The following is a 27,581-nucleotide window of genomic DNA, read 5'->3' as shown; positions in this document are numbered from 1 at the left end:
ACAAAGATAATACTTATTATGGTCATGGGTAGCATTTTTAATAAATTATTGAATTGCTAATTCCAGCAGGATCTTTACTGAAACTAGTTATTTTTCAGAGTTTTGGGTTCTTTACTTTTTATAAACAATGGAGATAGTAAAACAACTACCAGATGTATAGTTATCGGAAAACTAGTTTACTATACCTAGCTACGCTTTTCTTCAGTAAACTATTAGTACATATCTTATATTTGGTACCTATTAATTATTATTTTTTTGCCATTTGTTTAAATAATGTACTTAGATCGATCGTTATTGTAGTTTTTATCCCTGATCAAGTACATTTAAAATCTGATATAATTGTTTATTTATTTATATCGAACAAAGGTACATAAGGGAATACATATAAGGCCGACATGAGTCATTGTTCATAAAACGATATTTAATAGCGTTTTAATGATACGCCATTAACTGAGACCCTTTTAGACAAAAATAAATGTATTAAGTCGAATTTTGTATTGATTGGTACAACTAAAACCAATTTTAGAGACATGTACTTAAATTAATTTAGAAAAAATAGCCGAACGTCAAAATTAAGAAAAAGTTAAATAAGAAGAGTAAAGATATATGCAATGGCAAACTTATAAACTGATGTAGAACATTGATGACATTATATAAAAAGTTATGCCACGGCCTATAGCTATGACGGCAGACGGAGCCAGGTGGCATGGCTAGTAACAAATATCATCTATCAGATAGAATCTTCCGGAAACATTTTATCACATCAAATTTCAATTACGCAGGTACTTTTCTCCTTTCATAACTAATACGCACTTTGTTTTTTAACTTTAATTGGTTGTTTATTTCAATTAAAAATAATCAATCAATCAATATTTAAACATGCACAAAAGTATAATCAATAAGAAGTTTTTATCCAACTAGACTTACATCATTTATAATCAATAAATGATAACTACTTATATCAACATGGCATCCATTACAAATCGGCTGCCGTACCTCCATTTTGTATTCATTGCCAAATTTAAAATTTACATTTTTTATTTAAAGCTAAGACATGATAACATAAAATAATCAGAACCATTTTTTTTTACTATCAATTACAAAATATATCTATACTAATATTAAAAAGCTGAAGAGTTTGTTTGTTTGAACGCGCTAATCTCGGGAACTACTGGTCAGATTTGAAAAATTCTTTCGATGTTAGATAGCCCATTTATCGAGAAAGGTTATAGGCTATATATCATCAAGCTACGACCAACAGGAGTGGAGCCACGGGGGTGAAACCGCGCGGAGCAGCTAGTAAATAATATAACACAAGTATGTAATTTGCAAAAAAAAACGCCATTTATACACATAAATATAAAAAAGATAATAATCATTATATCAATTTCTATTAAATACGCTCTTAAAAGATACATACATGATACCAAACATCGCGGATGACTAAGCTAAATCTGGCCGGCTCCTGCCTCACCATTTTACGCTGCACCGTGGACCATTTAAAATGTCGCCTTACGTAACCCAGCGGGCACATCTAAGAAAGCGCAACAAGTAAACTCTACAAGTACTGTATACATACCGAGACCCGGTTGTTCACATTTTCTCAGCCAACTAATCTAATATCAGTCCTTTGTGCCACTTTTTTTTTCGACCCAATGTCGCGCACATATCCGACCTCTTCGCGAAATTCGAAATTCGAAATTTATTGTCAATGGCACATCGCGGTTTGATTAAAAAGTATTTTAAGCGGTTTTATTTAAATTTGGAAGGCGTTTTGGATATTTGTTTTAATTTTTAGTTCGGCGCGACCTGCTCGGAGAGGCAGCCGCCTTCCCTTTGTGCAGGGCTCGGTGATGGCGCCTGCGCGATATTGATCCGCCCAAGCCGCTACGGGCTGAATACAACCTCAGTATAGCTAGAGACTCTGGCTAGACGCTCTGGATGGGGAACCTATATAAGCTAATGAAATATTCACAGCGATTTGAATACGCTATGTACTCCCCATTCGACACCCCTTCGATGATGTGAAAATAATATTGGCTTTGTTATGACTGCCGCTAAATTTGTAACTTTTATATTTTCGCATATCTCGAATCCAATATGAAAACTCGAACAATACTTTTCATTAAGAATTAAAGAGATAAGATAATAATTGAATAATAAAACGTATTATCGCTACTACAGTCAATCTTTTACTTAAATATCTTCTGATAAACATAAACAATCGCAACAAGAATAGACGTGATGGCAACATTACATAAAGACGTTAAGAATTATTTCAAACATTTTTCAAATTCAATGAAGGTAGTTCTTAAAAAATCATATTCAGTCGTATCATTGCGAATTATTTACTTGTGTATAAACTTGTGTTTTACGTGATGCAGGCAAAATTTATGTCACCTTTTTACAACACATTGGAAAACTCAAGTTTATAAAATTTAAAGTCTGGTCAGTTGCAACTCTAGGGGTGGCCATGTTCGGTTATACAGCAAGGTATGTCAAATTTTAAGTCTAGACTAGGGGTGGTCATAATTAGGTATACGGGTATATCAAAAGGGACGCTACCCTTGATCGATCTTTCCAATATGCGCAGTATTGCAGTTTATGAGTTATCGAGTGCACTTCCGCGCAATGTACTAGATACATGAACTTGTATATCGTAACTATATTAACGTATATGCCGAAGTAAATAACTGCCTCCCTAAATTGGGAGGGTCGGGTGCATCGAGCCAGAATAATGACGAATATTACGTTAGGGTTGTGCTGTTTGATTTCAGATCACAAGAGATTACTGGTTTAATGAACAACGTGTGAGGGTTGAGCTCAAACGAAATTGCCACCCTTCGAAAAAATTGAATTGAATTGAACGTGTGTGGGTAGAAGCAAGTGGAGTTTGGTTCGATTCCCGGTAGGGTCAAATCAAAAAATTCTTTAGAATAAGTAAAGCACTGATCACCTAATTATTTGCATTTACTCAACCATAATGAATTCAAATTGCCTATAGATTCTTTTTTTTTTAACTTTTGCCACATACAAGGCGATTGACAGGGTGATATATAAATTCAATATACATTTTTAATCTGTTACTTTTATCTCTAAACATGATTCAGCTAACATATCACTTCCTTAGATAACTGCTTAAAATTAGGTGAGGTGTTATTCCACACTATAATCTATCTTTGCGGCCAAACTCATCCAGATGTGTTTAATTTTTCTGGCACGATTGGGTAACAAACATCGCAAGTTGTTTATTTTAGCACGTAAAATTTTCTTTTCAAATTCTTTTATATCATTTTACTAAAAAATAAATTAGCAGTTTAAAACAGACAAAAGTTGTGAATCCAATTTTCACATAAAACACATGTGACATGAAAACTATAATGCTTAACTATAAGTAAATTGTATTTACAAAATTATTCATAAAATGAAAAGCAAATAAAGCAGCCATAACGAGATTATTTAAAACAATACTTCTAATGTAATAATTATCATTATAAAAGGCAAAATCACATTGTTATTTATAAAATTACCATTAATATTTATATATTTATTAACAAAACTACTGATAATATCACAGAATTATAGAAATAAATGGTGCTTTCAATAGTTCCAATTAAAAAAAAATTTGAATAAAATGTAGAAATATGATACAACGTAGCAATACCTAATTTGCTAACTCTAAATCAAATCTCAATATATTGCATTGAATAATGTTCAACAAACCTCTAAGTACTATTTTTTTTTATCAGGCAACTTGTGGCCTAAAAAAATAAATACCTATAAAAAGCTTTGTGGTTCTACACCTATACTATAAAGAAAGGCAGAACAAAAAATAAACTAAAACAGTACTATAACAATGTCTAATTAAGATATGAAAGTGGAGATATTACGCTGATGTCACTTAGTCTAAAGTACTGCAGTTAGTGCATGTATGACGTTATGTAACTATTTTTAGTGTAATAAGATAGTTCACAAGGGAGTTTATAATAGTAAAACACGTCAATATTTTTCACTGATAGAAATCATGTCCTAAACTAGGGCAAATTCAAAGTGTAGGAGTTATAACTGCGGAAGGAATATTTAGTTTTTTGTATAGAATTTACATGCATACATACTTTAAGAATGCCCAAGAGAATAAAAATATTGTTAAACAAAATTATTTTTTCAATACAATGTGCCTACAAGAATTCATTTATTCTTTAAAACCTACCTACCTTTCTACATAAAGGAGCTTACTACAATAAAAGTATGAGTACTTCTATCTTATTCCAAATCTTCAGAATCTCTTATCCACAACAAATTAATAAATACTATCTGTTCATACATCTTGATTTAAATAAAAAACAATTACGAATCTAAAATCAATAATTAGTCATAGTAGATTTTTATCTATAATAATATTGACATCAACTCACTCAAACAATGAACAGAAGCATTCTCGAAATACCTTTTTTATCATTACAAGAACACATTCAAGTATATAGGTATCAACATGTGATAAGGTTAATCAGCCTTAAGAATTTTCTTTGGTAATTATGCATTTTAAGTGCATTTCGTAATTTATTTTTTTAAGCCCAGTAATCCAAATTAACATTTTTATTTAGATTAATTTAAGTACAGTATGATTCAAACTTAATGGCTGCTTGGAACACCGTATGATATGATGCACAGAAAACAATTTTAGATATCAGCGGGACGTCAAGGGATGGATACCTGCGCGCACATGCAATTGCAGCTAATTTCCAAACCGCCGATTTATTATTTATTTCTGATTCCTCACAGCTATTCTTACAATAATTACATAATAATTGAACAATACACCAATGAAAAGGAATTCCATTAATAGAATTATTATAAAAAACATGTAAGTTTGAATCAAACTGTACTTGGTGTTAAAATAATTTTAAGTAGTTAGATTAATATAAAGTATAAAAAATCTATTTAATATAATTACAAAAAAATTATCAGTTATTAATAAATAATATATAAAATATAAAAAACTGGCCATTTTCATAATATGACAATGATGCAGAAAATATACTGATAGGGATTAGGGGCTTTTTTACTCCTGCATATTTAACAATGATAAAATTTAAATACTGTAACTAAGAAAACTTTCTTCTAGTTCCCTGTGTAAATTCTAATTAAAAATTAAGCTTCTTACCAGATGACAGCAGGCGGACATTATCTTGCGATGGCACATTCATTTTTCTATCTGAAAATAAATACATTAATTAATTAAATTAGATGTAGTATCTGTATAGATAGTGAAAATGTCTGTCTGTCTCTTCTTCTTGTATAAACCACTGAATCCAAAAAGAGTTTTTATCCCCGAAATCCTATGAGGAGGGGAACTAAACAGGAAAAAACTGTATTTTTTATGAAAATTAATTCTATTTAAACTAGCTCATTAACTTCATACTCAAGAATTATTTAATTACAACCACCTTTCATTCATAATCCTCAACAAAAAAACACATTTCAAGGTAAGAAGAATTAAGTTAAACTTGAAATAAAATTTATTACTATTTGACGCTGCATATCTATCACAATAAAATGTAATCCATTTGAATTATTTCATTAATGTTATTGCTTTATTGTTACTGATTCTGATCCCAAATTATTATAGTTTATCTTATACTCTATAGGAACTGGAGTATATTTCTAGGATATCTACCTAATGTAAATAAATATTTAATGATAAAGATTGATATCTCATAAAGTTAAATAATTTTTCTGTAAGCCACAAATAGTAAAAATAAACTTTTCATTGTCCACAAACTAGTACTTAATGTATGACAATCGAAACATATTATAGTTGTTATAACTATGCAATATTTAAATATTACACACTCATTATTATGTCAATGCTAACACAAAAGTTACACAAATACAGTTTGTGATAATGTTTATTTACAAAACGTGAAAATATTCGGTTACACTTACTTGATTTGTTTCGAGAAGTTTTAAAAAGTTTTACCACGCACAATGCATTACGAGTCCTGACGACGTCTTACGCAAGGCACTGGCACATTTTCTTAACAGTCACCCGGAAAGTTTTGAACAATGGGATCTAAATTTTATGCGAAAATACACTTTCACATTAGAACAAACTGATCCACATAGATAGCCACCTACACAAAATAATAAACAGTTATACAACTTAGTACACACCACAACTTATTAAAAACTTTTTTCACACATTCTAGTCACGATACTTATTGTTTAAAATTAATTTAACACATTTTTATCAACTTTTAAAAGTTAGTTTAACTCATCAAAAACTTTGTAACTTTTCTGAAATGTCGACGACTTCACTTCCAAAATTTTGATTGACATGACATGACATCGAAATAAAAATGCCGAAATTTGGTGTTACCAGTCGTTAAAAATCTGATAATAAAAAAAATCTTACTTTTTAAAACTATTGAAATATAAAACAGTTTTTTTTAATTGCATAATATAAAATTTTCAAATTATTTTATATATTAATAATAGATGAAAATTGTGTAAAATTAAAAAATATAATAAAAGTGTGAAATAAAAATGAAGCATGTTATTATTAGTTTTATGAGCCATGGTTGTCCCACTGCTGGGCAAAGACCTCTCTTCCCTCAATCCATCTTTCCCTATTTTGAGCAATTTTGCTCCAATCTAGTTTATGAGAGTCGAGCTCGTCCCGCCATCTTATTGGGCCTGCCACGCAGCCTTTTTCCTGATCTTTAACAAAGTGGTAATTTTCGCCCACAACTCCTCCGACATTCGAAGGATTCGTTCCATTTTAGTGCAGCAGCTTTATGAGCTACATCGATTATTTGTGTTTTTGAGTGCAGTATCTCATTTTGGACGCGATCCGTAAGTTTTATAGACTAGAGGCCCATGTTGGAAAATTTATGGGTCAGTGAAAAAAGCCAAAAAAAGGCACTCAGTTGGACTTTAGCTTACAAGTGACGTCATAGTGCTGAATCTTATTATTTTATGCTCTTATATCGTTCTAGATAGGTCACCTGGTGGTTCAAATGACCCATAAATTTTTCAACATGGGCCTGATAAATGTTTATTAGTTACGCTCAAAATACCATTTCACTTACTATCATTTATATCAACTGGACTAAAAGTGCAAATTAATTGAAACTTTCAATATACATAACTGTTTTCATATATTATTTTAAATAAATTAACCCAGCTCTCATTTTAAGTTTGAAATAATTATTATTGTCAATATTATTTTATGCGCCGACAGCGCCGCTTCTACGAGTCTTCTTTCGTGGCGATATCTCTACTTACTCTGTCCCGGAGTAACTAATTACTAATCTGTGGTCACTGCCCACTGGTCTGTTCAAAATTCAAATAAGTTCAATTTTATTTTATAATTTATACCGCCATTTTATATATTTAAAACTTTGAATATTCTATATTGGTTCCATATACTATATTACTTGCTCTGTGGTTCCATAATCTTTATTTAATTTTAAGTAACTGAAAATTTAGCTTGTATAACATTAACGGTGTTTGTGTTTAAGTAAAAAAATCTAAGAAGATGGCTTGTTCTTGTGATAGCGGTGTACTTCACATTTTCATTCGTGGTTTTGTCGAATTTATGGAGTGAAAGTTATCAATTATTTGATAAAAGTAAAGAAATATACTTAATAATAAAACGGGTGAGTGTTGACTTCAGTTTAACATTGTTTGAGTTTTCGAATCGAAAGCGGAAAAAAGAAAAGCAGTTTGTTAGGTATATGAAATGTCACTAGCTAGATACCTACCTTTTTGCTTAATTTCGTGAACAAAGAATATACTACTCTCTAATGGCTGGTTCACACTTTGATTAGTGCGAGTGCAGGTGATGAGTAGTACTACGTGTGGACAGCGACTGTTTATGGCTGGTTCACACTTTGATTAGTGCGAGTGCAGGTGATGAGTAGTACTACGTGTGGACAGCGACTGTTTAGTGCGAGTGTTTAGTAGGCTGTGTAGTAAAGTGAATAGAAGCGTGTTCTATTTTTTTGCGAGTGGACTGCGAGTAGCCACGTCCCGCGCGCCCTCCCTTCCCCCTCACTCGCAGTGTGCCTGCCTAAACACGTCTGGACAGGAGTGTTTAGTGTTTAGTGTTTAGCGTAGTGTGTCGCGTCGCGAATTTCACCATTGTCCTGCACTCGCACTAATCACCTGCACTCGCAGTTGAATTGGACACTACTCGCACTACACACCTGCACTCGCACTAATCACCTGCACTCGCACTAATCAAAGTGTGAACCAGCCTTTATGGCTGGTTCACACTTTGATTAGTGCGAGTGCAGGTGACGAGTGCGAGTGCAGGTGTGTAGTGCGAGTAGTGTCCAATTGACTGCGAGTGCAGGTGATTAGTGCGAGTGCAGGTGTGTAGTGCGAGTAGTGTCCAATTGACTGCGAGTGCAGGTGATTAGTGCGAGTGCAGGCACGCTGCGAGTGAGGGGGAAGGGAGGGCGCGCGGGACGTGGCTACTCGCAGTCCACTCGCAAAAAAATAGAACACGCTTCTATTCACTTTACTACACAGCCTACTAAACACTCGCACTAAACAGTCGCTGTCCACACGTAGTACTACTCATCACCTGCACTCGCACTAATCAAAGTGTGAACCAGCCATTAGTGCGAGTGTTTAGTAGGCTGTGTAGTAAAGTGAATAGAAGCGTGTTCTATTTTTTTGCGAGTGGACTGCGAGTAGCCACGTCCCGCGCGCCCTCCCTTCCCCCTCACTCGCAGCGTGCCTGCACTCGCACTAATCACCTGCACTCGCAGTCAATTGGACACTACTCGCACTACACACCTGCACTCGCACTAATCACCTGCACTCGCAGTCAATTGGACACTACTCGCACTACACACCTGCACTCGCACTCATCACCTGCACTCGCACTAATCAAAGTGTGAACCAGCCATAACGAGAGTTCGTGAATTATAGTTCCGAAACAGTATTCGCCAGTATTCCAGTATACTTACCCCTGTTTCAGGGGTAACTTCGCGAACTGTTATACAAATCAAATCAAATCATTTATTTGCAATCAAACATGGTTACAACACAATAGACAAATATAATTACTTTATTAAGTGGTAGGTACATTTATTGTGACATTTTGAACAATGTCTCCTATGCTAGGAAAAAAACCTGTGTTAAAGGAGACATTCATCCGTCCTTTGTTACAATTATTAACATAAGAATTAATTATTAATAAGACTATGCAAGTTTTTCCAAAATTTATAACGTCAGCAAAAACATGGTAAATATTCATTAATTAAAAAAAATATATGTATATAAGTAAGATTAGGTGTACATAATATTAAAGAAAGGAAGTGTGTTGAAGAGATACATATTACCTATACGTGCCTATAATACCTACCTAAAACAAAAGTTCTCCGCCGCGTCTGTCCGTCTGTCTGTATGCAAAAACTCAAAATCGTTTATTTTTTCCTACTTACGTATTCACGTACTCCTTAGTGAGACAAAGATAGTATATAAATTATTATAAATCATTAATTTAAACCAGCATTTCAACCATTAGCCGAAGAGTTAGCAACGTAACCACCTACTAAATGCAACTCTGCTAATTAGCTGACTTCAGACATGCTTCAGACGCGCTTTTTACGCGCATGCCGCTTCTTTTCAGTTTATATATTAGTAGCTTTCCGCCCGCGGCTTCGCCCGCTTTGTCTAAATTACCTTTATACTAAAACCTTCTTGAATCAATCTATCTTTTAAAAAAAACTACATCAAAATCCGTTGCGATGAGTGATGACGTTTCAGCTTTAAGCATAGGGTCATAGGGACAGAAAAAGCGACTTTGTTTTATACTAAGCATGTAGTGATGTATTTTAAATTTTTAAGCTTATACAGTAGAACGCCGATTATCCGAACGCCGATTAACCGAATCGCTCCTAGTTAAGCGTAGGTACTTAATATAAACAATTATAACTAAGCAAATTTTGTTATGTTTGCGCTTAATAAAGCTTATTCTATGCGCGACACTTCGTTTTTTTATTATGTACAGAGTCCAGACTCCAGACCCAGTTATCCGAATTTTCAATTATCCGAATTGACCCCGTTCCCCGATTCCAATTGATTCGGATAATGGGCGTTCTACTGAAATTATTATTTCCTATATTTTCATTGTATAAAAAAAACTTTATTTTTATATATTACTGGAGTAGGAATTAGGTAACGGAAATATAAAAAATGAAATAAAACACATAGGTAGTTAGGTACCTATTTATAAAAAATATTTTAATTTGCATCCTTAAGTAGTGACTGAAAATTTTATGTGAAATATAACAATACTTTGGTTGTTAGGTAACTTAACTAAATTACGTAACTAAATATATATATGTAATTGTTTACTTTAATATTCGTAAACAGAGAATAATATCATCAGAAATACAAACTTGGCCGGTATAGGCTATTAATTTTCTGTGAAATCCTCTGAAAACCTGCTTCAAATTATTATGCTTGAGACTATATTATTATAAGGATTTTTCATATTGTTCTCCATTTATGAAAATTTTAGCAAAACATAATCTGCATCAAAATTTTAAATTCATTGTGCAAATTATGTCTTGTATTTCGTTCTATCCTAGTTTTATGTATATTTACATTATTTATGTTATAATAAAGGTTATAAAATCTTATTCTACACCTTAACAAAGGTTTGGTACTTTTTTGCGTTTTCTAGCAACACTAAACTCAATTTAGTTGCATTCTAGTTATTCTAGCTGTACTAGGACTAAACGACGATACAGAAAATCAAGGTATCTTATCTGCCTGTGTACATGGGATTTGCATTTGAAGATATTTTGTCGCGTCAGTCAGTAGAAAAAAAACAGAGGGTAGGTACCGAGAGTCTCTTTGTAAAGTAAATTATAAAACAGGATGTCTATTTATTCATATCATAATTGAGTTGTCTCTGTCTTTCTTGTAATGACAAGAAACTAAGAAACAAACAATGAATATTCCAGCCTTTTTATTTTTACGCAACCAGCCCCCCTATGCAAGTAGATACGTTTATCTACAGCTTACGTCAATCTCATAGGTACATTCTTAATCTATTCTATTGAACGCTACGCTAACAGAAAGCCACTTGCATAGGGGGGCAGAGAATTGTTAATACTGATTGAATTAGTAGACTGAATTGATAACTAAATTGAGTTTAGTTCTCGCCGACATCTTTTTATAAAACTTCGTATCACTTAACTATAAAATTGAAAAGCACCATTACAGTTAAATGTAGTCACAACACTGGACGGAATATTTTAAATAACTAACGTATACTAAATATCTTACAAAGTTAACTACACGTAACTACACACTATTACATGAGCTATTACAGATGTAATAGCCATAGATAAGATCTTTATTTATCTATGGTACTGACTGTTTCCATGGTTCCATATCAAAAAAAAAATCTGGAATTAGTCAATATTTAAATGAAACTTCGCTCATCTATGCAATTTTATTTAATTTATCAAACATGATTATTTTAGAGAGAGCTTTTGGGCTACATTGCTACAATTGGTCCATCGATAATTATAATATAACAAATCCGAAATTTTATATCGTTCCTCACTGTTTTGGTGGGATATATTTTCGTCTTTTAGTCATGGTATTTTATAGTTTTACATTTTTTTAAGTTTTGGTTATAGGTAGTATTTTGTCTTCCCAGAATGCATTGTGATGTTAAAATATTTGATGTAGTTATTAACAAAATTAAAAAAGAACTTTTGTTTTTAACAAAATTAAAAAAAAAGAACTTTTTACTCGACGTAATGCGTATTCAGTTGTTTTTAAGAGTTGTGTTTGTACTTAACTGTCAAAATGACGACGAATTCCACGCATATCCAAACCATGTATGTAGTAATGTTGCATAGTGAAAACACAAACATTGGTTATCAAAAATTGTAAAAATACAGCTTAGTTGAGCCTCTACATTCAAAATTCAAATGAATACTTTATTCCAATACATGTTTGTTTCATTCTTATGTACAATATTTATACTTTTAGACGCAGTGATCTATCAAAAATAGATTATAGATTATTCCTTATAAAGCAACGTCTTTATATTTAGTCAGATCATCAGATTCATTACCAACAGATGTATGACTGTTTCTCACAGCATAGAACGACCTATCTCTATCTCTATTATTAAAATGATAAGGATCATGTCTTAATAAATTAACACCATACGCGTCTTGAGCTTGATAATATCTTTCATAATCTGGAGGAAACATTCTAGGGTCATAATATTGTCTATACGGGTAAGATATCTCACTTTTACACTCCATTCTATCGTCATAGTCATATTTCGTCGGGTATTCGTCAAACGCGCCAACTATGGAGTGCCGACGTTTGTCATATGGGCCAGTGCGTGGGCCAACCCATGTGCCAAATGCTTGTGGTGGTGGGTAATGTTTGGGGAGTCGGAGGCTGGCCGCGTATTGACGATCGGCCAAGTGCTGCCAATACGCTGGTGGAGGTTGGGCCATCATGTAGCCCATGTGCGATTGGCGGGACGCTAGATGGCGCCTGAGGTCAGGCATTGAGCCGGATTTGCCTGTAATTTAAAAAATAATTCTGTTAGAGTAAAAAAATATCAATGCATAAAGAAGATGTGTTTAAAATAAGGAAAAATTGATGATCATTCGATTCGAACTTATTGTTATCCTTAACGTATTTCGGCTTTTACAATACTCAAAAAAGTAAGCTTGATTAGAAGCTTGGTAATTGTAATCAAAAAAATATGTTTAGGTATATGGTTTGTGAATAATTATTAATTTTTTATTGTACCAATAAAAATAAATAAGTACAAAAAATGTCCACCCACCATTATCAGGCATAAATCCTTCATTAGTGAAAGCAGGCGTAGGTTCCGGAACGTAATGGCTGGCGTCGAATTCGCTACCACCCACTCCCATACCTGTACCATATTCTGCTTTCCTGAAAATCAAAAGATTGACGACTTTATAATAAGCAAATGTCAGTCAAGTTATTTATAGTACATACTACTATACTAGCGGTCCGCCCCGGGTTCGCCCGTGGTACCTACATGTTTAAACTATCCTATCTCTCAAGTTGGATCGAACTGCACAATATGGTGTGCGAATTTTATTATAATCGGTTAAGTGGATTAGGAGTCCATTGAGGACAAACATTGTGACACGAGATTTATATTATATTAAGAAATGTTTCTGAAATTTTTATTAATAAGTTTTTCACGAACGGCGTCGCCTATATTTTCTAAAACTTAACAAATTATATATTTAAACCTTCCGCTAGAACCACGCTATCCATTCGCGAAAACAGAATGAAAAAAAATCTGTTGCTTGGTTAAAAGATTTAAGCATAGGTACATACGGACAGACAGCGACTTTTTGAAGTGAAAACTTCTTTAGCGGCGTTGGGTATAAAATCTTAAACTCGCGTCAGGACACGTGACCTGATCGAAAAAGCGTAAGATGGATTTTTTTTAGCCCTTATATTCCATGCGTAAGACGGATACGATTCCAAAATATCAAACATGCTGAACGTTAATATCAAGTTTTCACTTCTGCTGGCACTCCCGGAGTTCAACCCGTATTTTTTTTATATACTGATATGTAGTAGTGATAGTAATTCACCTGGCTTCTCGCAGCGCGTACGCAGATTGTACCAACACCACACCGCACACTATGGCTGGTAGACGAGCAACATAACACGCTAATTCCGCTCCTCCGTATACACCTTGAAGACCCTGAAATGTAAAAATTAAACGGTGAACGAAAATATCGTGAGAAAACGACATGTCGAAGAATCAAAAGTTCGACGACATGTAACGTCCGCCGTGCATTATTATTTCATAACACCGGAAAGTCCAAATGTGCTTGTGTTCCTTAAAAAAAATGATAACACTATATAGTTATCAATCTACTTTTTGTAGACCCATTTTATGGATGGATGTGTAGTTTTAAGAGAAGATAATCAGCAGAGAATCGTTTTACATTTGTACTCAAAATATTCTTTACCACATAAGGTAAAAATGGAATATATCTTCACAAAGTATAATATAAAGAAGAAACTATAATATAAGTAATAAAACTTACCCAATGACTTATAGACATATAGAAGACTAGAGCGCACTCCGGTATCAGCACCAAGATGACAGATATCAACCACGCCAGTAGATACGTGTTGTTTTTCTGGAAACATTGAACAATAAATGAGAATATGAATGAACAGCTGTTATGAAGAAGAGAAAACATCAATATTGGAAATATCAAATAAATACAAAACAGATTTTAAATGTAACTGTGAAAGAAAGAGAAGATCTTGATACTTTAGCTACAAAGTTTGAAATCATCTTATGTAGCTGGATAAATTATATTAGTCTTCTAAAGAATAATCTTATACCTTTTAGGTGGGTGTAATTAGGGTGTAATTATTTCATTATTTCGACATGTCCAATATCCCGAAAACTGAAAACTCGAATATCATGAAACACAAAATATGTTTTTCTTAACTGCCATATCGTCATCTACCTGCAGTCGCCTATCTATTCAGTACGCCCGCGCCCCGAATATCAAGATTTAATACTTACAGATATAAGTCCATGCACCAAAACAACTGTAGCAGCGATAACCACGCAGTAACATATCATAAGAAGTGCGGATGCTATGGGCAGCCCGCTTTGTGACTCCACCACCCATACTATTTCGTAGATCAAAGCTATTGCGTAGGACACCTGGAAATTAATTAAAATTGATAAATTAATATTTATAGCATATTAATTTAGCTTATTTGAAGAAAAAAACCATTGTGCAGCTAAAGCAAGAGATTTTCGTGAAAAACAAATTATATTTTTTCGATTGTGCAACATTTTTTTACCACTTCTCAGCTACTACGGGTCAAAATTATCAAAATTAAGTGAATAATAAGTCACATATTATCTTAATTAATGATTATGAGACAAGAAGATAACGTTTCCTATTGGGATACACGAAGATAATATTTTGACTGGATAAATTAACGGCAAGTATCATATACCAAATGTTTATAGTACCTATGTATGTAGTATTGAAGTACCTACTTACAAGTTACCTACTACTCGGTACACGACCGAGTAGGTACTACAGACATGTGTTTGTGTGTGTGGTTGTAACAAAAAATTTCTACCAAAAAAAGTTTGCTACGCCTCATCTCATTGTATTGCTTATCAGATGACTCATTTAACATTAACACTATTCATAAGTGGACCTCAGAATCGATTCCAAATAAACCGGTTGAGAGCTTTTGACACAAATGTTACATAACACAACATATAACACTTTCAAAGTGATATATATCTTGTACCAAAATACATGATACGTTTAACTATTGATGAATAGATTGTGGAGTTGAGAAATACTGCACTTTTGCAATATTTTTTGAAAGGGCAAAGGTCATTTTTTCACACATGACTTTCTTAATCCATCAGTCCCCGGAATCACAGACACAATAGGGGGCGCTCGGTGGTCAATGGGTTAAATTAAAGACAAAGGATTTTTGCAATCTTTATCTGCGCATTATGTCACAGACATCATAAAAAGGAAGCTAAAGATAAAGTTGTACTTTTAAATTTCGCAAGTTGAGGACGAGGTTTCAAATTATAAGTTTTTCTTGATTTGAACACCGACTTCCACTTGACGTGATTTTCTATATTTAGACCTTTAGACCAAGTTAAATAAATTATTGTTCTATTGTTAGTATTAAAATTTAATCTTGCTTTCCTTATCATGATCACCTTTCGATATCTTTTTTCCAACAAAAAAATTAACTTAAAATCAGTTCATAAACGACATCAGTCAACTTTCAGAAACATCCTCCTATTTTAACTGTAAAAAATTATAAACGACGTAAACGAGACGTTTTACATAATTAAGAAAACATCTATTAAAATCTAATTAATCATTGCCAACATCTTATTAAACTCAACAATTAAAACTACATCTACCCAGCCAAGTCGCTAACCTAGAAATGAACATAATGCAAGTACATTAATTCATTATCCATTACGACTCAATGCATACCGACCCAGTAGCTGGTTTCGTCATACCGTGAGATAACTTGGCCTTAGTGGACCGGCTAGGCCCCTTCTATTTCACACATTGTTTGATAGTAGTATAGTGAGCTGTGATAGTAGGTTTGAAGATCAAATTTAAACATGCTGGGTTATATTTTTTTTTTTGTTAATCATTTATTTCTGGATCTCTAATTATTTTTAACACGTTTTTATGTATTAGCTTCATCTGTATGTTTAACCGACTTCTTTAGAATCCATTTTGACCCACTTAAAACAGACAGTTTACACTTATCAAGGATCAGTGGCAATACATTAATTTAGTTTTTCAACAGTATTAATTATTATTTCATATAACATATTTTCTTGCTTTATATTTTCTTTCTTTCTTTTACGTCGAATCCGAGCGATTTCATGTTTTGACTTTGTCTTTTATGTCTGGAGGTAGTCAGGAGGCTAGAAAGTGATAGATAGTGAGAGGCTACTATTTTACGCAGTTAAATATCAAATTCCCATCGGAATTTCCTTTACCTCACGAGCAAAACCAACAACTAGTCAAATTAATTATCAAGTGTTATACTTACAAGAGCATACGCAGCAATGAAGCCAGAGGCGGCAGTCACACTACAACAGAATATACTGCTTACAGCAGGCTTCATACGGAGTTTAGGCATCTCTTCAACATCACTTAGATCATTACTAGTAGACATTTTGGCTATTTCTTCATTCAGAACTGTATGTAGCTAATGATTGATTACGATACTATCCATTGCATTTATTCCTTGGTTTTCTAGTTAGTTATTGAAGACAGGATTCTTCAATTCATGAACATATGTATGTATCACGTTCCTTGCTGTTGTTTCGTCTTGATTTTTCAGTTTCTTATCTATCAAAGATTTTCCTTCAATACATGGACTTAAAACACTTGCTTTTTTACTGGACTTTGTTTCGGTTCTATCGTTTCCAATCTACATCTTTTCGATAAGGATAGAAAAGAAGATGTCAAAGTTGAAAGTTTTAGTTATATGTAGGTAAGGTAACGGCACCAGTCGTGGACAAGCATCCAGTAATGGACAAAATAAATATTAAATTTAAATATTAAGACCAAAATTAACGTTATATAATTTGGCAATACTTAAAATAAAAGTTTGGTTCATAAGCTATCAAAATACGACATTTCATCTTATTCGGCCAAAATGTTTGAAGATGGCAGAACGTTATGTTTAGTTGCTGCGACTCGTTTCGAAGAAATCCGTTTTTACTAAGAAAATCCTTAAGGAAGTGAGGACACAATTTTGGTTATAAGAATTTTTGTATAAATGTCAGCAAAATTTGATATTACTTTTATTTATAGTAGTTAAGTGTACGAAATATTACACGATTTAGTATCATGATAGGTTATGTTGTTTAAATAAAATTCATCAGTGTCCATAACTGGATTTAATTCTATGGATATATCCATTTATGGACATATGTCGAAAATAAACTTTTTTTAAAGGTATTAATTACATGCGCTTTTCTGTATTGTCTTTTCTTTCTGATTAATAATATACCTATCACGACCATTTCAAACAAAGGGTTCCAATATTGTACAACAATTGTCCATGACTGGATTTGCTTTGGTTCCTATAATGGACAGTGATATTTTTTGTTAAAATTACACTAATGGGTCCAACAACATAATATCTATCTAAACATGAAGAATATATTTTAGAACAATGGGTCATTATGTGCTGTGCGACTCGTTCTCGGCTTCATTCTCTATCACTGCGTAGAGAAGTCGCCTACTTATGCGTATTGTAACGCATCTATCATAGAGAGTTCTCTGATGAACTGTTTGGATCGTTTTCTGCTGCTAAATTCCACCACCATATAACACACACGCTTAAATTTCATCCACACCATCTTGACAACAGTTTAAAAAAAGCTTTTTGCCTCGTGCTACAATTTGTAATCAATATCGATGGACCGATCAGATTAAGGCTGCTGGCGGATTCAGATTGGCGATTCACTTCACGAGTGTAGCGGAATGCCAGGAAACAGAGAGATATGGCGGAACATCGTGAAGCGGGTAACATCTACCCCCCTAGAGTGATATGACGAAGAAGAAGAAGTCCCAAAATGGATGGAATGGCAGTACTTTTTTTAGTTATATTTTTCATCCCTGACTTATTGAGAAAAAAAACCATATTGGTGTTTCTTAACGGACATAACTCGTATTTAACGATGCATTTCTCCAATTTTTGCCCAGAAAATGGAAATTAAGACTGTTTTAAATATTATAAGTATGCAAAATAATTAATAAGTACTATTTTTTATAAATACATCCCCGATTTATTGTATTCCAATCATCATTTTCAAGATTCTATTGATAACTATAAGTCTTCTCCAAGTGTAAATAACTGGAGAAACGACATTAGGTACAGTCCATAAATGGGTGTTCATAACTGGATGTTGTCCAAAACTGGGTGTCCATCATTAGATTTTTCACTGTCCAACACTGGTGCAAAAAAGTGTTTTTTTTATTTATAAATAACTTCATTATTTATGCATTGTAATCTTTTTTCTAACATTGGTTACGTTAAACTAACATTGAACTAAAGGTATAACTAAACAATATCCAATAAAGTTAAAAAACCTACGAGAAATTTGCAAAAAACTTCAATTTTTTCCTTAATCTGTACAAGACTGGTGCCGTTACATTAAGGTCGTAGTAGTCGTTATTTTATATTGAGTTCGCTGTTTGCGATACCTGCAACAAACGTGTTCGTTAATACTTTTAAGCGTAGACAACTGCTGCTATTCTTGTATCACTAATGAACATTCAATTATAAAAACTTAACTTGATACAATTCTTTGACAATGTTCCGAATTATGGTTAGGGAGCCAGGTGCAAATTTGGTTAACTATTTCCTCTCAAGAGATAATTCGTCAGACGCATGAGAGTATAGTATTATAAAGCCTCGTGAACGTCAGCTGGCGCTCGGTTGGGGGGGTGAGCGGTTGTAGCCTCCCACGCACATAGGAAAGAAAATACATTCATTCATTCATTTCCTCTCAGCTAAAAATTTGTCAAATTGTAGCTAACCCAATATCTCAACGAAAAAAAATAGTCAGCTGGTTACAACATGGTGTATTATACGTCAGCTGGTGTCTCGAACATGAAAGTTAAATTTAAAGAAAAATTTATTTTCCGTTATTTCCTCTCAAACAAAAATTTACCTGATGATAGCTTATATGTAACTGTGGATAAATATATATGTCAGCTGGCTGTATCTTGGTGGAAAAACCGTCAGCTGATACGCTACAACCGCTCTTCCCCCCAACCGAGCTCCAGCTGACGTTCACGAGGCTTCATAATACTATACTTTGATGCATTTTACTAATTACCGCTTGAGAGGAACTTGGTCATAAAATCTGCTGCTGGCTCCCGGACCATTATGTTTGCAAAATAAAACACGCAACAAGTGATCAAAAAAACTTGTTTGTTAATGCGTTTCGAAACTTGACAAGTTGAATGGTTTTCAGTGGGAATGTAGAGTTAATACCTACTTAATGAAACAATTTTTTTGTTTATTCACTATCTAATTAGGTCAGATTTCGATCTAATATAATATTATCAATGCTTTAAGTTGTTAAATTAAACAATTGTAGAGTGTCTTTGATAGATGGATAGGTCACGGTCACGTCGCAAATCTATCAGACTTCGAAATAATCAGGCTAAAAAGATTTTGGAGAAAGTTATCCAATCCAATACTATGGCAGAGCAAGCATGTCCCTGTAAGGTAAGTGTTATGTTAAGTGGTCACCACCGTCCATAAACACTAATAACCCTGGTGGCCTGGTGGTGTTACAGGTGCTTTGCCGGCCTTTTAATGACAAAAACGCTCTTGTCTTGAAGGCTTCCATAGTCTATAGACTTTCTACATTATAGATCGATGCCTCTAACCCATCAATGTTAATAACCCCTATAATTTACCTATAGTTCTTCCTCGTCAATGACTCCATGCAAAAGCCCTGACATGGGAACTAAGTATGTGAATGTTTTACATTGTTAACAATTGCTGTGGTATTTATGCAAATCTGTATCAATTAATCTATTACAAAACAGTTTACTTGACGCGATGATATAATTAGATGCGTGTTTTTAATGTGTGAGAATGAAGACGTTAGCTTTTTGTTTTACAGCTAAGTGCTAAGAAAAAAAATTTATTCAATATGTCTTGTAATAAAAATACTAGGTGTGTAGTTGTTGAATACTAGTTGTTTTTTATAATTTTACTTTGACGTGTTATTACCTTAAAATAAGTGTGGTCATGGACTCGATTATAAAAAATGCCCACTTAATCTAGTTTTTTTTTATTACCGACGGTTAAAAATAACCTGCTTCAAATACTGAGTGTGAAAGAAATGAGTATTGAGTATGTTTGTACAGGTGTGATGAACCTGCATGTACAAAGAAGTGAATGACAATACAAATACTTCTTTGTTAATCGCACGGAAGTTATAATGATTTTACTTAATGTGCGTTGTGAGAGAAATCAGCCAGAAAAGTCTAGAAATTAAATGGTCATAATCGGCATTCAAGCAAGGAATTTGTTTGCGATCGTAATAATTTGGTGCAAAATATCCCATTACTTATCAAATATTGTAGAAGTCAAAGATTGGAAGACGGGCACGCGTAATTAGTATTTACTGGATATTTACTTATTTTTGCTTTATCCTTATAATTACTTATTATTATGTTTTCAAATAAAATTTATACGATACTTTATAATGTTTTCATAACAGTTACAATACCGTCTTCGAGCAAACATGAACCTGTTAGGTCAGTGCAAGAATTGCAAAAATAAACCATTTTATGTGGACACTATTCTCAAGGGCGTAGAAAACCGGAATGCTGGGAAACAAAACTAAGATGAATGTATGAATGAATGCATTTTTAGCGAATTATCAATTATACCTACGTAAGTATAAAATACAGTTAAGATAATTGACAAGATTGGAGAAGGTAGTTTTAGATAGTAGGCTATAGACAGCTCACAACTAGGTACTCATATTTATTAGATAGCATAGACAGTAGAAACCTACCTAAATATATTATGATAGGTATATGATATGATAGCACCTACTGTATATGATAGGACCTTAAACTACTACGTAGGTACTAAGGACATTATGGTTACTCATTTTCAGCCTGTGAAATTGTTCGTGGTTCTAGTTGTAAATACAGTTTCAGTTCAAGCTACAACATATTTCCTTAACATCTTTCTGACAAATCGATTCAATACTTTTTACGTGAAAGAGCAGCAAACGTTCAAATAGTTATATATTTAGATTAGAAAATAAATATCTCCTACAAGTAGGTAAGTTTATTCTGAGAATATTAAAAAACAAGATTTTAAAGTAAATCCCGTTTTCGTAATAAAACAAATCGTCACTCAAATTACACTGTATTAACGTTTAAAAACATGTTAGAAAAAATATTTAATTTTCCTAGTAACTAGTAGATAGCATTGAAGGTCCGTTAAAATTTAGCATGTCAATCTTAACACCGGCAAATCCACCTTGAAAATTCGGTCAATGTTAATTTCATTGTTTCCGCAGTTTAAAGTAGGATTATCAAAATAATATTATGATGAAAAAGAAGAAGTATGAAAATATTATAACCATATGTTTTTATTCCTATGTGTATGTTAGAATATTATGGACAAAGAACATCATTAGGTAACACCATTATATCTTACTCAGCGTCTATAAGACAAATTGCAAAATGTATGCGATACTAAATATTTACTATCCCATTATGTACATGAGATAATAACATAATATTATATACGAGTACCTAGGTACTATTACCATATCTTCAAGTTAAGTTTTCATCCTTAAAACTTAAAAGCGAAAAAAGTCTGTCTATCTCGGAATTTCCATATGTCCATATTACTTAAGTATGTATTTTATTTGTATGCATGTATCATTTCAAAAAGTTACACAATACGAAAAAGCATCTTATTAGTATTCATAGCATTTCTGAACTAAACTGTAAACGGATAATTGCCTATTTGAGACAAAGAATACTTACCTAATGTAGAGAGTAAAAGCTACAAGTTCAATCGTTTACTTTCTCAATATTACTTCCTCGTAAAGCAAACTAGGAAACGGTTACCACTTAGCTGTAAGTAGGTACTATTATAGGTTTAAGCACAGATAATATATACTGCATGGTGTTTTTAAGTCTGCTCGAAAAACGTATTATTTACGAAGATTAACATTTTGATATTTTGATTATGGGTCACGGTCATGTTACATTTAAATATTGGTTAAGCTAGTCTGACTTCTGACTTTATTAAAAATTAAAAATTTATTAAATCCAATGAATAAATAAATTAATTAAATACAATGGTCTTCACTATATGTTTACTTTATTAGTAGGGTGCGCGATAGAAAATCCACTTTTTGGAGGATTTGTTCATTAGATGAAGAGACTAGAGATACGTACTAGGTAAAATTATTTTAGAATTTTCATTGATTTTTTTATCATTATTGCTTTATAAACATTTTCGATCGAGTTTTAATTTACGTGATAAATTATTTCGTAAGAGAAAAATACGTCAGCTACATGTACTTAAGAGTGGCATACAACAAGTCCATGACTTCGCTTTCAATACCATCATGTACAAAACATTAAAACACTTTCAACCTAACCTGGATACAAGGTACAAACCCCCATTTGTGACACACAGTTTACAAAAACGTATGCTTTACAGTTAGACATACTTCCGTAGTCGCTATGGCATACTGCGTACGTGATTGAATTATTATGGAGTCGGAGGCATGATTAGAATTAGGCGATGGTGATGGTTCTTTCTTCTGGTTATGTGTGGGTTATGATTTTTGTGCTAGAAGTAATAAATCGTGTTTAAATGTGGTATATACTGTTTTGATTATAACAGCTGTTTTGTTGTGATTACGATTTAACCGGCATTATATAATTTTTCAGGTATCTACAGTAAGCATCCTTGGTAGCCCGACTTTTCGAATTAAGGCAAACTCTATTGTTTGTATTATAGGTACTTAGCTTTATATATCAGTAGTTTATAACTTATTTCTGGTGACGTATGAAGCTTGGTTCATAAAACCGAATCCAAAAATTAAAAAGGTATGTAATGAAAACTACCTTACGTAAAAGGGACAGTTGCAGGTATGCCAGCAAATTTTTAAGAAGTCCTGGAAAGGGCACGTTTTGCTACAAAACAACAAAGTAGCTTTTCTGTCCCGCTCCAATTACACTATTAATTAGGTAAACTACAGATAAATGTAACATACCAGCGAATTGATTATATTCTGTTGAACGCAACACACGGAAGAAATCAACGTTAAATAACAGTTCTTGTTTCTCTTTCGAATCTCGTTACGTTTTATCACGATATATTTCAGTTTATATTTATTTTCTTGAATGGCGTTCTTTAATTGTTACTTATTTATTAATTACTTCCTGACTGCTGTTATTGTGGCTGTTATACTTGTGTGATGGAATTGGAACACATTTGCATTGAGGAAGCTCATCTTTTAAATCAGCGTTTAAAAGTAGTGTACTACATCTGCAATCTCTTGGATCTAATCCTATTCCTAATCGTCTTTTTTGGTTACCTTAATTATGCGGGGCATCAGCCATCAGGCATCAGGTACTATCTTATATGAGAAGGTAAGGATGGAAAAATTACATTCAAAATAACGAACGCTTACTCTCACTCAAGCCATACGAAATACATCCAAAGAAAATGAGAGGGGTTTCAAACAACACCTAATTACAGGTGATTTCGAGATCAAAATTTATACTAAGTCTATCCATGTATGTATTATATAGCGGCCTGCGGCGGTAATGTTGCTTTTCGATTATTCACGGGTAACAGTAGTTTCTTATTAAAATATGCCTATAATATTAAGTGTCTTATTTATCCGAATTCTTATTTCACGCCTATTATTGAAGATTATTCGAAAGGTTCGCACGTAGTAGCAAATTAAGTCCTATAGATAATTATAGCTACCTATTAACATAATAAGAAGATTAAGATAATATGTAGTTTTAGTTATATTTCTCTCGACGTTTTTGCAGTGGTGGCTCAGTGGTGAGGACCTTGAACTTCAAATCAATAATAAGTCATGGGTTCGAGACCAAGCGAGCGTGCAGGAAATTAACAGATTTTTCAATTTAACTGTGCATGTTGAAAACATTATCACTCGAAACGGTGAATGAAAACATCTTGAGGAAATCGACGCGACGTGTCAAAGTATCAAAAAGTTCTAAGATATATTGTGACATCTGCCAACCCACACTTGTGCCAGCGTGGTGGATGAACCTTAACCCTCATAGGAAGCCTGTGTCCCAGCAGTGGGAAAGTATAATTGGACTGATGATGATTTAGAAACCGTAATAATATCGATATCAAGATAGCAATATGCGGGCATGTAGCGTTACAGATATCAGTGTATGCAAATACTGTGTACATTGCCTCGAGAAATTTACATATGTATGTACATGTATAATGCATGTTGCTTGTCTTAATATGTTTACGAAATCAATGCAATACTCGAAGAAATAACAATAAAAAAAGGACTTTTATCGTTCGTTGAATGTCCAATGTGTGTTGCGTAAAATAAAGTCTTTTAGTGTAGAAAAGACGAAATAATTTTTTTGGTACCTATGTTAAGTTCTGTATAATAACATTAACTACCTACTAGAATACAATAATATAAACTTAGAACGTAAGCAAAAAAATACCATAATACTACGATACCTACGCTACGCACATGAAAAAAGAAACTACGCATGCGTAAAAAACATAAAAGTTAACAACCTCATAAAAATATTTATACTCATATGCGAATAAGGGCATTGCATGGAATACCGGTCTTTGGTTCGTTCCATTGAGAAATAAAAGCAGAAAAAATATTGCATACCTAAGATACACAGAAAGCGATTCTCATAGTTTATTTATAGACATTTGAATTTTGAATCTAAAAATAAGATCCATGTAGGTAGGTATGTGAATAATAATTATTATAATATTTTAAAACGATAGACATACATACTTTACATGTAGGTATCATATAAATTAGCACTTGATACATGGAGGTAACTAGGTAACATTAAATAAATATGTAGAAGACAACCAACTACGTCCTAATATGGATAATAAATAATTCCCCAATAGCCTAATAGAAGATAGAAACCTACATATTTTTAATCAATTATTGCTTGGCATTACATCTTCATCAACTTATTATGATCATATAATATAAATGATGTATGAAGTATAATACCATTACAACAAGGAAAATCACACATCAAGGTATTTAAGTTCTGTTAAACACAAACTTCCTACCCTTTAGATTCTGTGATCTGTGCTTCCTACATAACGTTTCTTGAAAGTTAAAATACCGATGTAGCTAAAATAACAAATGAAATCATTCAAGGATAGGCAACTTGCATTCCACTTAGCTTGACTTACGTAGAAATTATAGTAAACACGCATTTATTGAGTCTTACTAGGTCCCCCGCGGTTTTACCCGCATTGCTCCGCTCCTATCGGCCTTGTGTGATGATATATTATAACCAATATGTTGACCCGACCTGTTAGTTATATTCATAGAAAATTTTAATAAAATTCATGCAGAACTTTTTTAGTTTAGCCTGGACAAACAAACAGACAAAAATTCTATATTTATGGCCTCGATATCACGCCCCAAGTGTTCTTTTAAAAATATATTCAATATACGGTTTAGACTTTCCTATGATTTTATTATATGTTTAGTTATGGATAAATATCTGCAATATGACCTTAAGTATTTCACAAACGGTAGGAAAAAAGGGTCATTCGACCCACGTTGACTAACTAAATAATTTGTCTTGCAAAACTAGAGAAACTAGTTTTTTTTACGAATTCGTATATGTATGCTATTTGATTATTTGTTAACACATTTATACAGGTGGACAAAATATGTAATCTAGATCCTAAAATTTTTGTTGATATGGGTGTATTGACACTAACTACTATATTTCAGTTGTGTTTTTTAAATATTTAGTTGATTAGATACGGACAGAATAAAGAAAGTTATAGAATAAAGTACAATTTAAATCACATTTCCTAAGAAAACAACATAATAAAATACACAATGAGCAAGACGAATAATGCCATAGGCACAGATTACTAAATTGCTATAGGTAGTTAGATATTTAATTTCTTGCCTCAACAGCCTACTAGAGTCAAGTATTTTCTAATATGTGCTAGAGGTATAATAAGAACGTTTAGAAGGTAAAGACGAGGAAGTTGGTAAGCGTAAAAAAATATCCATAAGCATCCGCAAAGATTAGTCACAGATGTGTTGTCTCATATTTGAGGACACAATTAGAAAGGTGGAGACTGAAGTTATGTATAGATCTATAGATTAAAAAGACTGTTCGTTCATAAGTATCAATAATATGGATATTTTAGCCAAATAGAGACCTCAGACCATGAGACAGAAAGCAAAGGTAATGTGTTCTGCCGTCTGAGATTCCTTTTTTATTTTAAGTTGTAACAAAAAACACCCGAGAATTAATTTATTCGATTAAACAGTGGAGAAAAGTACCTTAAAAGCTCTGGTCTGGAACTTAACTACCTATCTGGGATTTAATAGGACCATAATTTGATATACTATTTCAACTTAACAGCCATCGCTGGCTTTGGGTATCGTTTGACGCAAATTAACATCTCTGAATCATTAACACCATTCATTTATAATGAATCATCGATTCATAACAAAACAATCATTAAAATAAAAACCTTTGAATATTAATACATCGGTTCAAGGAGATATATGTGATTAACCTTTTGAACGCCAACGACATCTATAGATGTCATGCGCAATCGTGCCCTGTGCGCCAACGACACCTATACATGCCAAGAAACAGATCATAGATAAATACAAAATAAACATATTAAACCTTTACTTTTACGTGTTTTATTTATACAGTTTATGAACTGAATCCCCAGTTATTACATAATTGTACACAGTAAACAAAATTGCCAAGTAGTTATTCAAATATTTGATGACAAAAAATAACTTAATTAATGGCTAAAAAAGCATGTTCTCTCGCGCCAATGACATGTATACGTGCCTACTAGTGATGTAGTGTAATATTCAAGTAACTTCATTAAAATTTCAGCGAAATTACTCTAATTCGCTTAATTTTTGTAATAACTACAAAAAAAATATATAAGCTTAGTCACTGAGAAAAAAGGTAAATACTACATTCTTTGGTATAATACCATATTGTCTATATTGTGGATATTGTTGATTTGAATATTTTCCTTTTCGCCAATCATGCGCATCCCTAGCACAGTATCGATATGCAATCCCTTCTGCGCCATTGACATGAATAGATGTCGGACTGGTGACGTCGTAAGCGCGTGCCGTGTTGTTAAGTGCGGAAAGTTGTAAAAATATTTTATCGAGTATTGCCGAGAGTGTGAGTGCCTTT

At 33.0% G+C, this 27,581-nt stretch overlaps 2 protein-coding genes and 1 long non-coding RNA gene across 5 annotated transcripts in view; 1 reads left to right on the top strand and 2 right to left on the bottom strand.

The window, feature by feature from the left end:
* cyst (rho guanine nucleotide exchange factor 18 cysts) overlaps positions 1–6,332 on the bottom strand; it is a 63,557-nt gene extending 57,225 nt beyond the window's left edge. For both annotated transcript variants that reach the window (XM_089709444.1, XM_089709445.1), the window contains exons 1-2: positions 5,947–6,332; positions 5,165–5,215 (exon numbers count right to left, since the gene is read on the bottom strand). In XM_089709444.1, coding sequence (XP_089565570.1) covers positions 5,165–5,207 — 43 coding nt within the window. In that variant the 5' untranslated portion in view covers positions 5,208–5,215; positions 5,947–6,332. The remainder of the gene's footprint in view (positions 1–5,164; positions 5,216–5,946) is intronic.
* A 1,175-nt stretch (positions 6,333–7,507) lies between these two features.
* Positions 7,508–27,581, top strand: part of LOC149478443 (uncharacterized) — a 32,405-nt gene continuing 12,331 nt past the window's right edge. For both annotated transcript variants that reach the window (XR_016317416.1, XR_016317415.1), the window contains exons 1-2: positions 7,508–7,661; positions 20,849–21,024. This is a non-coding gene — a long non-coding RNA (uncharacterized LOC149478443). The remainder of the gene's footprint in view (positions 7,662–20,848; positions 21,025–27,581) is intronic.
* On the bottom strand, positions 10,646–17,815 carry Rcd6 (Reduction in Cnn dots 6). Its single transcript, XM_089709361.1, has 6 exons — positions 16,642–17,815; positions 14,600–14,743; positions 14,106–14,201; positions 13,644–13,756; positions 12,851–12,963; positions 10,646–12,580 (listed from the first exon to the last, which is right to left on the bottom strand). Exons 1-6 carry the CDS (start codon positions 16,765–16,767, stop codon positions 12,069–12,071), a joined length of 1,104 nt encoding a protein of 367 aa, XP_089565487.1. The 5' UTR covers positions 16,768–17,815; the 3' UTR covers positions 10,646–12,068.

This window comes from Colias philodice, chromosome 22, assembly GCF_061535455.1.
Source record: "Colias philodice isolate Cphi_HAF_F1 chromosome 22, ilColPhil1 Martin Lab GWU primary, whole genome shotgun sequence".
Classification (NCBI taxonomy): Eukaryota; Metazoa; Arthropoda; class Insecta; order Lepidoptera; family Pieridae; genus Colias; species Colias philodice.
The sequence above is the reverse complement of the archived record's forward strand: the minus strand, read 5'-3'. Positions and strand labels throughout refer to the sequence as shown.

Excerpts from the sequence above, each read along its gene's own strand:
- Rcd6 (XM_089709361.1), bottom strand. The coding sequence starts at position 16,767 with ATGTCTACTAGTAATGATCTAAGTGATGTTGAAGAGATGCCTAAACTC. Across the intron at positions 14,744-16,641 it reads TCATTGCTGCGTATGCTCTT|GTGTCCTACGCAATAGCTTT; the intron begins GTAAGTATAACA and ends ATTAATTTCCAG. Across the intron at positions 13,757-14,105 it reads ATATGTCTATAAGTCATTGG|GGTCTTCAAGGTGTATACGG; the intron begins GTAAGTTTTATT and ends TTTACATTTCAG.